Source organism: Odocoileus virginianus, chromosome 6 (genome assembly GCF_023699985.2).
Source record: "Odocoileus virginianus isolate 20LAN1187 ecotype Illinois chromosome 6, Ovbor_1.2, whole genome shotgun sequence".
Lineage (NCBI taxonomy): Eukaryota > Metazoa > Chordata > Mammalia > Artiodactyla > Cervidae > Odocoileus > Odocoileus virginianus.
Window position 1 is genome coordinate 75584756 of NC_069679.1, and position 11184 is coordinate 75595939.

General features: G+C 39.9%; 1 protein-coding gene across 3 annotated transcripts; it reads left to right on the forward strand.

Annotated features, from left to right (window-relative positions):
* The first annotated feature begins 81 nt into the window (after positions 1 to 81).
* Positions 82 to 10800, forward strand: SAMD15 (sterile alpha motif domain containing 15). 3 transcript variants are annotated; one of them, XR_002315929.2, is made up of 4 exons: positions 83 to 1875; positions 2909 to 3007; positions 5595 to 5780; positions 9066 to 9153. XR_002315929.2 is itself a non-coding variant. In XM_020904627.2 (3 exons), the coding sequence occupies exons 1-3, from the start codon at positions 232 to 234 to the stop codon at positions 9300 to 9302; spliced, it is 1980 nt and encodes a 659-aa protein (XP_020760286.2). In that variant the 5' UTR covers positions 85 to 231; the 3' UTR covers positions 9303 to 10800. The 3 variants fall into 3 exon arrangements, 2 of the variants coding, with proteins under 2 accessions (XP_020760287.2, XP_020760286.2); XM_020904627.2 differs by lacking the exon at positions 5595 to 5780 and having other exon boundaries at positions 85 to 1875; positions 9066 to 10800; XM_020904628.2 differs by lacking the exons at positions 2909 to 3007; positions 5595 to 5780 and having other exon boundaries at positions 82 to 1875; positions 9066 to 10800.
* Positions 10801 to 11184: the final 384 nt, after the last annotated feature.

The following is an 11184-nucleotide window of genomic DNA, read 5'->3' on the forward strand; positions in this document are numbered from 1 at the left end:
TCGCGGGAGCTCTGGTTAGCTGAGGCTGGCCACTCGGGCTCGGGGGGCGGGGTGGGGAGGGGGGTTCAGTTCAGTCAGCCATGGCAGATTTTTAGTCAGTGCTTGAAAGAACAAACAAAACCCAGGGAGGGGAAGAGTCCTTGAGACCTGGCCGGAAGTCGTGGTCTCCATAGAGACGCTATCGGAAGTTGGAGTTGCTAGGCGGCCTGGGCGCGACGGCTCATCTGCGTCATGGCTGAAGTCCCAGAGGATTACGATTCCCCCTCTGAGGAAAATGAAAACCTGAAGACTGAGAGACCGAAACTTCAGTTTCTTCAGGTGACCGAAGACATCGAACCAGGCAGCGTGGCAGAGGCAGGCCCAGAGATTCCTGTAGAGATTGACCAAGATGCACAGCCAGAGACAGAGGAAGAGGCCTTCAAAGAGAAGACACCAGAGAGTGCTAAAGATGTGCCTCCGCACCTAAAACCAACCTGGACGTCCGAGGAAGAGGTTCCCCACAAGTTCAGGATAGACCTTTTCAGGGAGGTTGAGCTAGGGATTCCCTTAGAGGTAAAATCAGAGACTTTCGGACAGATAGAAAGAGAGCTTTACAAGGAATTGCAAATCCCTGTGGACAGAAAGCATGAGGAACCAGAGGAGGAAACCAAACCGGATGTTCCTGAGGATGTACCCATAAAAGAGAGCAAACCAGAGGTTCCAGAGGAGCCACTCAGAGAGCAATATGAAAAGACAGGTCTAGAACCTACAGAGCCAACCAAACCAGAACCTCCAGGTAAGAAACCAAGAAAATCAATTGAAGAGGCAGATCAACAGCCACCAAAGGTGACCACATCAGAGAATCCAGAGGAAATACAAAGTAAGTCACCTACAGAGAAAAGGACAGAGTCACCTGAGCAGGCCAAACCAGAGTTTCCAGAAGAGAAACCAAGTATGGCTACTGAGGAAACACAAGAAAAAACTCCAGAGCCACTAGAAGTGATCGAATCAGAGTTTTCTGAGGAAAAATCAAGAAGACCAATTGAGGAAGCAGTTACAGAGCCATCAGGAAAGACCACACTGGAAATTCAGGAGGAGACACAAAGTAAGTCAACTGCAGAGAGAGTTCTAGAGCCACCAGAGTACATCAAACCAGCAGATCAAAAAGATAAGCAGAAAAAGTCAACCGAGGAGACAGATGTAACACCATCACGGAAGTTCAGATCAGAGGAGACACTAAGAAAGTCAACTGAGAAGAAAGGTCCAGAGCCCCCAGAACAAACTAAAACAGAGTTTTCAAAGAAAGAACCAGAGAAAATTGAAGAAACAGGTCAAGTGCCACCACAGAAGATCAAACCAGAGGTGCAAGAGAAGACACAAACAGAGCCAACTAGGGAGATAAATTTAGAGTTATTGGATAAAACCAGACAACTACTTAGAAGAGAGACACCTGTAGAATTTGCCAAGGAAGATAGGCCAGAAGCAATCAAATTTAAACATTCTGTTGACAGGGATGAGCCTGAGTACTCTGACTATCCAATAGGAAAGTTGTTAATAAAAGAAACTAAAGTTTCAAAAGACTATGTATTAGAGCCTCTTCCAATAAGTGAAGTAGACTCAGTGAATACAGATTATGAGTTTTCTAAAGAACTCCAAAATCTGTTCCAGCTTTCTGATACCAATTATGAATTCTTCTCCTTTTTCTCTGAGTCTCAGAGGGATTTAAAAGAGTCCTCTGGTGAAAAGCAAGATCTGTCCCTAGAGTCAATGAAACTGGTACATAAAGATAGAGACACCCAGCCAGAAAAAAATTCTGATCTACAATTTGAGTATCTTCAATGGAGCCCAGAAAAAGTTGCCAAGTGGATTTGCCAGCTAGGCTTCCCTCAATACAAGGTACACAAAAATAACATTTGTGTGTGTGTGTTACATACTCTCATTCCTTTACTTCTTATTCCTCTATCCTTACCTGAGATTTTGTATCTTCACTGGAAGAAGTGTAAGACAGGCATGGATGATGGTAGAGGTAACTTGGATTTTAATTTTGGCCTTTCCACTGATATATACATATATTTGTATATTGGGAGATGAGGGCAAGTTCACATTTGTTTTTCCTATTCATCACGGTGATTATACTTTTCTACAATCCTTGAATAAAGACTAATTTATGTAGGCTTCTTTTCATAGAAATCTGTATTTCTAAAAAGATTTCATCCGTGGTAGATTTTTTTGGTTTGGGTTTTTTTTTAAACTTAAAAAATAATTATTTTTTAGCTGCACTGGGTCTTCGTTGCAGCTCATGAGCTTGTTAACTGCTCCGTGGCATGTGAGATCCCAGCTCCCTGACCAGGGATGGAACCTGCATCCATCTCCCACTACCAACCACTTGATGGACTACCAGGGAAGTCCCTGAGGTAGACTTTTTGATACTTTGTTTTTATTAGAAGCTCCCTTAACTTGAACTTGTATTGTTAGTGTCTACCCCAAATGTATTATATGGTATTGTGATCACCCACCCGTACTAATGTTTATAGCCAATTAACCAAGACTAGTTTTCTTTTTAAAATGGAGTGAATCTTCTTATTGCACTGCCAACTATGTTCTTACGCTACTACAAACAACACAAGATCTGAAATCTTTGGTACTTCTGTACTTAAAAATGTAGTTCAGGTAGGAAAGAAGCACTGGTTGTATCATACCAAAAAAAATAATAAGCAGCAGTATGAAATTTAATCAAGAGTGTAAAATATGTAGGATTATTAGGAGTATTAAAATTATTTCTTCTCAGTATAGCACTAGCGACAAACTTGATTTGTTTATTCCTCCCTCCTTGCCTCTTTTCTTCCTTCCCTCCTCCCTTTCTCTTTCTTGCTTTTTCTTCCTGTATTTGCCATCCATCTTTTGAGTGATGTTCTCATTGTACTGACAGGAGTGTTTTACCACAAACTTCATCAGTGGCCGAAAACTCATACATGTAAACTGCTCAAACCTCCCTCAGATGGGGATAACAGATTTTGAGGACATGAAGGTGAGTTGTGTATGGTTTCCTGATAGAGCACTGCAGCAGTACTACCATCTATCTCAAACCAACCTCCTTTTATTCCAACCTGGCCTTTGATTTCTGCCAGTGGTGTTATCATACTCCCAGTCCCCCAGGCTCAAAGTGGTTGCTTCCACTCTTTCCTTTGATTCCCCACAAAGATCCTAAGAACTCTCTCTCCTCTATAGCATCTGGTTTTCTCCATTCCTACTTGTTCAGACATTTATCAGACCTTTGCTAGAATATACACAACATTCCAGTAGCCTGCTTTTAGCTTCTGTCTATAGGCCCTTTGGGGGTTTTCCAGGTGGTGCTAGTGGTAAAGAAACCTCCTGTCAATACACAAGACATAAGAGACATGGGTTCAGTCCCTGGGTTGGGAAGATCCCCTGGAGGAGGGCATGGCAATCCAGTCCAGGAATCTTGCCTGAAGAAGCCCATGGACAGAGGAGCCTGGTGGGCTCACGATAGGGTCACAATAGAGTTGGACATAACTGAAGCAACGTAGCACAGCATAGGCCCTTTGGATTCAAGGGCCCTGATTTTAGACTGTCACTTTCCAACCATTTACACAGTGTTCTCTTCAGAAGCCGTCTTTAGATAGTCTCAGCTCCTTAGCTTCACAGTGGTGGGCTTCCCTTGAGGCTCACATGGTGAAGAATCCTCCAGCAAGGCGAGACCTGGGTTCAATCCCTGGGTTGGTAAGATTCCCCCGGAGGAGGGCTTGGCAATCCACTCCAGTAGTCTTGCCTGGAGAATGCCCATGAACAGAGGAGCCTGGCTAGATACAGTCCGTGGATCGCAAAGAGTCAGACAAGACTGAAGCGACTAAGCACACACACAACTCCTTAGCTTAGGATTCAGGACCCTCCACAAGTGTTCTCCCACCACCATGAATCTCCTGCTCCAGCCTCACAGGTCAAGCTCACACCCTCGAAAACCTGTCTGATGCATTCTTCCTCCTATTAATACATCTTTGCTCAGTTCCCCCTCCCCCTGCATGACTGCTGTGAATCTTAGTCATCCTTCATGACCCCAGTCAATTCTCATCTCCCCCGGAAGGTTTTCCCGATCTTCCCAGCCCATGGTAGCTTCACCTCCAAAGCTGTCCTGCGTTTTATGTCTCTAACACCCATGTCACTTAAAAAAAAAAAAAAAAATGCATTCTGCTCGCTCTACTCCCTAACTTTGAAACAAGTTACATTAACCTCTCTGGACCTCAGTTTCCTAAGATCTCTCCAGCACCAACAGTCCATGATTATCTTTGCATAACAGTACCCTCCATGTACAGTGTTTTGTAGTGTACAAAACTTCCCATACATAATCTCATTTCTAACCTTTGCTTGAATACCTCCCATGTTGATACCAGTGGTTTCATTCATTTACACTTTTGCCCATAAATGCTCTGCCTCAGTGGTTCTCAGTCTTGGATAGGCTTTGGAATCAAATGAGATTAAAAAAAAAAAAGATTCCTGGGTTTCAGGCTCCAGAGCTTTTGATTCCTCAGGTCTCGGGTAGGCCCTGGAATTTGTTCACTATGTGGCTCCTTTTTTCTTTTCTTTTTCCCCACCCAAGGGGAGTTTGGTGAGTTTTATTTATTTTTTGGCCACACCACATGGCTTGCAGGATCTGAGTTCCCTGGCCAAGGGTTAAACCTGAGTTCTCATTAGCAGTAGCACAGAGTAATAACCACTGGGCTGCCAAGGAGTTTCCCCATAGGTAACTCTTGATCAGTCCTTAGAACTATATAATTCCATAAGTCATATGATTTAGAAAGTAAGAAAATTATCCTTGTTAATACATAAGTCATTTTTCTGACAACAAGATATAAAGAAATCCTTTAAATAGTTAAATACATAGTCCTAAGTGAACATTTAGTCTCTTGTACTCAATCAATAGCTATCCTCCCTGAGTTTTTACTGTATGTTGGACACCATACATCTATTACTTCATTTAATCCCCATTTACAGAAGAGAAAACTGAGACCAGACAGGTGAAGCAACTTACACAAAATCATTCAGATAATAAGAGCCAGGATTCAAATATATTCTGTGTAATATCCCAATCCATGCTCTATTTAAACCACTATATTGCCTCTTTTTTTAATATTGCGTCTTTAAATGAATAATTTTGTAACTATGAACCCACATATACATAATATAGAAAGGACAACTTATTACAAATTTTTTTGGTAATAAGTTGATTGATTAATTACGATCATGCTTTCATGTAGCTACCAAGTACTACCAGGTAAATATCTTATCCTTTTTATGTTCAAAGATAATACAACCATTTTTATGAGCTCTAATGAGCTCTAATTTCTACTTATGTATATAATGTACTCAGTTTTCTAAATAAAAATAAGGAACAGAAATGCAAAAGTTTTTGCAGAAGTTTTGCAAAAATGTACTAGTACAGTAGCTTGTAATATAAATTCCTAAAACATTTAAATACCAAAAACTTCAACTTTTCATCATGAGAAAGTGTTGAGTCTGCCAAGTCATTTTGCTTTTCTTGACATTTTCATTCCAAAAGTACATGTGAATAATAAAAATTCTAATTATGCTTTTTCTAGTCTTGCAAGAAGCAAGAGGTCTTAAATATCTTCTGAAATCCTCAAAAGTAAACGATGAACCCAGTAGTCTCTCCTTATATTCCAAGAAGTTTGAATAACTTTGGAATACTTACTATCAAAGTCAGTAGACAAATATGGCCTCTCCTTGAAATTACTAGGGTAACAAAGATCAAGATATTCATACAGGTATGTTAGATAAGCTTTGCTTGACAGGTCCACATAAAAAAAGCTAATTATACACTATGATACAGGTAACTTTTTAGAGATCAAACGTGACCTTAAGCATACCACAGGTATCTTCCTTACTGATATACTAAGCGTTTGTCACCCCACCATTGTAATTATCGCACTAGTACAGTACACCCATAATTTTATCTCATAACAACACTTAAGCAGTGTAGTTATCTTTTTCATGCCAACTCTCAATTATCATTGTTCACAGGCTTTAGAGATTGGGAGGAGTCAGGACAGGTTGCTTGAGTGTACAGAATTTTGGACATGGCTGCTAAGAAATTGGATCACATGTAAACTGTGTTTCCCATTTATAAGTGAAGTGAAGTCGCTCAGTCGTGTCCAACTCTTTGCCACCCCATGGATTATAGCCTGCTAGGCTCCTCTGTCCATGGAATTCTCCAGACAAGAATACTGGAGTGGGTTGCCATCTCCTTCCCCAGGGGATCTTCCTGACCCAGGGATCGAACCCAGGTCTCCCACATTGCAGGCAGATGCTTTACCATCTGAGCCACCAGGGGAGCCCCATTTATAAGCCTTGCAGTTAATTCATGGCCAATTTCTGTTCCCTTCAACTTCCCTTTACTTTCATAATTTTGCAACTACTCATTCTTCCTCTACAGAATTAACTCACCTTTCCCTTTGTCCTTCCTAGGACATACTGAGATGACCAGAGAAGAGCTAATTGTGTAGGTTAGACTGGGAGGAGTGCAGAGGAAAAGAAGCACTAATTATTATTCTTCCCTGGCCAAGAGCGCTCTGAGAACTGCTCTTCTGTGTTTCCCATTTGTAGTGATGCACTCGTTTGGTAAAAAGGAGAAAATATTTCTATATTGTCCTTTTTTTTGTCCCTACTTATTCTAGGGACAAGCTATTAATAGACAAGATAGCACTGCGTTTACTTTAGCTTTCTGTCTTAAAATATTTCTCAAAATATTTTTAACTGTTCACTCCAAGTGAACAAAAGATAACAGATAACTCTGTGACAAATATTTGAAGAAGAACAGATGAATTGCACATTCCTTTTATATGCCTGATTGTATATTTCAAAGTAGAGCCTTATCAGCTTTATAATATCTCAGCAATTTTACTACACCTGCCTTGTTGCAAGCTGCTTAAATAGCACAACTCATGTCACAAACAACATGTCAGCAATTGTCACTAAATGAAAAAAATTTTTTTTTAATTTTCAAGTAATTTTAGTTTTACAGAACAGTTGCAAAGATAGTACAGAGTTCCCATGTACCTTAACCCTGTTTCCCCTAATGTTCACATCTTATGTAATCAGGATACCTTTATCAAAACTAAGAAGTTAACACCAGCACAGAACTATTAAACAAACTATGGACTTTATGCAGACTTCTACAGTTCTCCCACTGATGTCCTTTTCTCATTCCAAGATCCAGTTGGAGATTGCATTTAGCTGTCCTGTTTTCCTTGGTCTTCTCCAATATAGGACAATTTCTTGATCTTTCTTCTTTGTCTTTCATGACCTTGACACTTTGAAGAGTAGTAGCCTGGTATTTTGTAGATTTCCCTCAGTTTGTCTCACGTTTCCCATGAAATTATATTTTGTGGGGAAACCATCACATAGATGATGATATCATTTAATCATAGCAGGTAGTACATGGCATTGACATGGTCTGTTATTGGAGATGTTAACTTTGATCACTGGGTTAAGGTGGTGTCTGCAAATTTCTTCACCACAGTTACTGTGTTTCTCTTTCATATTCTCTTCATCAAAAGTGAGTTACTGAGTCCAGCCCACAGTCAAAGGGAGGAGAATTAAGCTCCCCCTCCTGGACGGAGTGAAGAATCTGCAGGCAATGTGGGAGACCTGGGTTCAATCCCTGGGTTGGGAAGATCCCCTGGAGGAGGGCATGGCAACCCACTCCAGTATGCTTACCTGGAGAATCCCCATGGACCGAGGAGCCTGGTGGACTATAGTCCATGGGGTCGCAGAGTGGGACACAACTGAGCGACTAAGCACAGCACAGCACAGACCTAGAGTAAATACCACAGTATCAAACATACTGGGGGAGCTAGTTTGAGGCTATGCAGATTACCTGTTTCGCCTTAAAGCTTTGCCTGATAATTTTAGCATTCATCAATATATCTTCCCTGCATCAGTTATTGCTGTTATTCTAATGACGATTTCCTATTTCTCCATTTCTTCCATGTTTAATTGGAACTCAGCTTAAGGAACTCCTCTGTGTTTGTCTTTTGAATCTTGAAATCTCAGTGACTACAGACCTCAATTAGTATTCCCACTGGGAATGCCAAGGCAATGATATAGACTCTGTCTTTTACCTACAACCATCCCTAGAGTCTGAACAACTCCAATTTAAGTAAGATTTGAGAAGAAAGTTATCTTACTTATCTAAAATGCGCTTTATGGGAAGTTTTGCATCAGGCTTAGAAATATCTGTGGTGTGAATTTTACAGCCTTGTGACTATGGCCAGTATTTTTAAACAAATGAAAATTCATTCCACGTACTCCTCTGACTGTGTTCTAGCAGCAGTCTCATGGACTGTATACATTCTCACCCAGAGGCAGAATATGAATTCAAATAGCAATGTTATAGCAGATCTACAATTAAAACTAGACTTTGAAAGTGTAATGACAGTTTAATCGAGCATATCAAGTGGCATGGTACTCAGTGAATACAAATTACATTTTAGAGACGTTGAAAATTCTGGCAAAAGTATTTAAAAAAAATGCACAAGTATAAGCACTAATAAATTTTAACTGGGATTTTCATGTCTGCTTTTTAGTGTTTGAGATTTATTTCCAGTCCAGTGCATTGAATAACTGTTTGAGTAATTACTTTTTTCTTAGTTGATTATTAACTGAGCCCCTTATAGACAAGTTATTTGTTAACCTTCCTAGAGAAAGTCATGGCTCCTAATCTGAACATATTATCTGCTCATATCATTGGTCAGATTGCTCAGCCAAAAAAAAAAAAGAAATGAACCCATCTGTGCCTATTTGATCCAAGGGCCTAGAAATATCTTTAAGTGGTACTTTTAGAAAGATAAATCATGTGATGTTTCTCTTAAGAAATGTGTTTTGATAATGCCAGGGTGGGAAGCCTTTCAGTGTATTCACTGTTTTATTTCCTCATAGAATTAGCTTGAGGGGTTGACATTCAAGAGGTCTATGAAACTAAGTAAAACTTAACTCGATTTTTAGTTGTGTTTTCAGGAAATTCCCATTAAAAAACTATCCTTGCATTACAGGTAATTTCTCGGCATACCAGGAAGCTGCTGGGAATTGAAGAGCCATTATTCACACGCTCCATCCGCCGTCCCTACAGAGACAACATTGGCTTATTTTTAGAGAGAAAAGGCCATAGTGGAGCTAAGTCTGACTCCTTGACCTTGTCTGACTTTGTGCGAGAAGCGCGATTACAGGATTATGCTCCACGGGCGACCACCCTAGAAAACGACGCAGCAGTATATTCCATTGACCTGTAGGGCAAGCTGGTTCACTTCACGTGAAAATCAAACTAAATTATATGGGGGAATAAATGAGGCATTTCTGTGTTTTCTTTCTCCTCTTCATTCAGAATCAGAGTTTGAACTGCTGCTCCATTCCTAGTTCTGCCACTGACTCACAGCGCCCTCCCTTTATTTATGTTTCAACTTTGCCCCTTGTTAAAACAAAGATAGCAATAGCTCTCCTTCTGGGTAACTATAAGACTTCCTGATAAATTCTAGTACTTCATCTGGTTTTAGAACACATTGGGAAAACATAACAAAGTAAAATCACCTGCCAACTCAGATAATCCCAGATAATTATTGAATCAGCATTAAATCAGACTGCGATGCACATTACAGGCAGGTCACTAAAGAGATTGCTGAGACAAGGACCTCTCACCCTTTTATATAGCCAGGCAGATATGATCCATTCTTGACATGTTAACTGTCTGTATCCAAAAGAAATTAAAACTTTTCATATCTTTGTGACAAACAGAAAGTTACTACCTGGAGCCAAGTCCTTAGGCTAAACTCCCAGCATCAGGAAGACAAAGTGCCCCTGAAATGCTCACATTTCAAAGTGGCTTCAACAGCCCTGCCCCCAGAAGACAGTCCTAGGATGGAAAACTGGCAGAAGGTTCATTCACTTTTTAAAAAATACTAGCATACATCTCCAAAACATAGAAAAAGGATTTAAATTACAAGTTTTTCAAAGAAAATGTTTTATGAAAAAGTGGGAGCAGTAATCATTCCTTTTTGGCATCAGAGAAGAAAAATTTTTAAGTATCTTTTTGGATTTGTTTTTACCTGTTAAAATAGCGTGGCTTATAGAAGTATCACAGACCTTGGATACTGACAGACAGTCTGAGGTTTGTCTACAAGGCCTTCTATGCGGTACCACCAGACTTTTACAAAATGAAATGCATGACCGGACTGCTCACAGGAAATAAAAATACCTTTTGTTGCTTGAATGACTCCGATTCCTCTCCCCTTTCATAGACTTCTAACTTCTCTTTCTCTTCCCAGGCACACTTCTTAATCCTAAAAACCACTATACCCTCTCCAGTTCCTTACACCTGAATAAATATTCAAAAGAATCCTTTTTTGTTTTTCCCAGTGAGAGAAAGAACAGTGCCTCAATTTAGCTTTCATACCAAGAATATTAATGTTTGATGATGAACCTAATCTTTTCCCTAAGCAGAGTAACAAAATTTTATCTTAGACCATTTAAGATAGTACCACTGAGTCTGCTTGGCTCACAAGCATGCAAAAGAAAAAAATGTAAATGATTAACCTAAGACCATAGTGGTTTCTATGTACAGTGAATAGCTTCGTTCGAAAGCACTTTAGCATTCTGGCTAACAGTAGTTCTGTTTAGTGACAGCATAGTCACCACCATCCTTTCTCAACTTGATTGTTACTAACACTGTTTTCTATTCTGATTGACATAAAGTAATTGCAAAACATGAAATAAATCTGAACTGTGCCGTGCTTAGTTGCTCATTTGTGTCCGACTCTTTGTGACCCCCTAGACTGTAGTCCGCCAAGCTCCTCTGTCCATGGGGCTTCTCCAAGCAAGAATACTGTGATTGTTTACCACACATCCTATTTTTTCTATTCAAACTGTAGGAAAATCAAGGTGTTTCATTTGTTAGCTACATACCACTACAGGGAAAGAATGTAACTATGTACTGTAGCTACATATTATAGTTACATGCTGCTACAGAAATGTATACGTATAGAATGTAGTTACATACTGCTATAGGAAAAGAATGCTACAGAAAAAGTATGTAACCATCTAATAATGACAGTATAGCTTCTTGAATTTAGCATTTAGATGACATAATTTGAATTTACTGAATTGATATTTAGCTGCTGG

Coding starts and splice junctions, on each gene's coding strand:
- SAMD15 (XM_020904627.2), top strand. CDS start 232: ATGGCTGAAGTCCCAGAGGATTACGATTCCCCCTCTGAGGAAAATGAA. Junction 1,876..2,908: donor TAGGCTTCCCTCAATACAAG/GTACACAAAAAT, acceptor TTGTACTGACAG/GAGTGTTTTACCACAAACTT. Junction 3,008..9,065: donor CAGATTTTGAGGACATGAAG/GTGAGTTGTGTA, acceptor CTTGCATTACAG/GTAATTTCTCGGCATACCAG.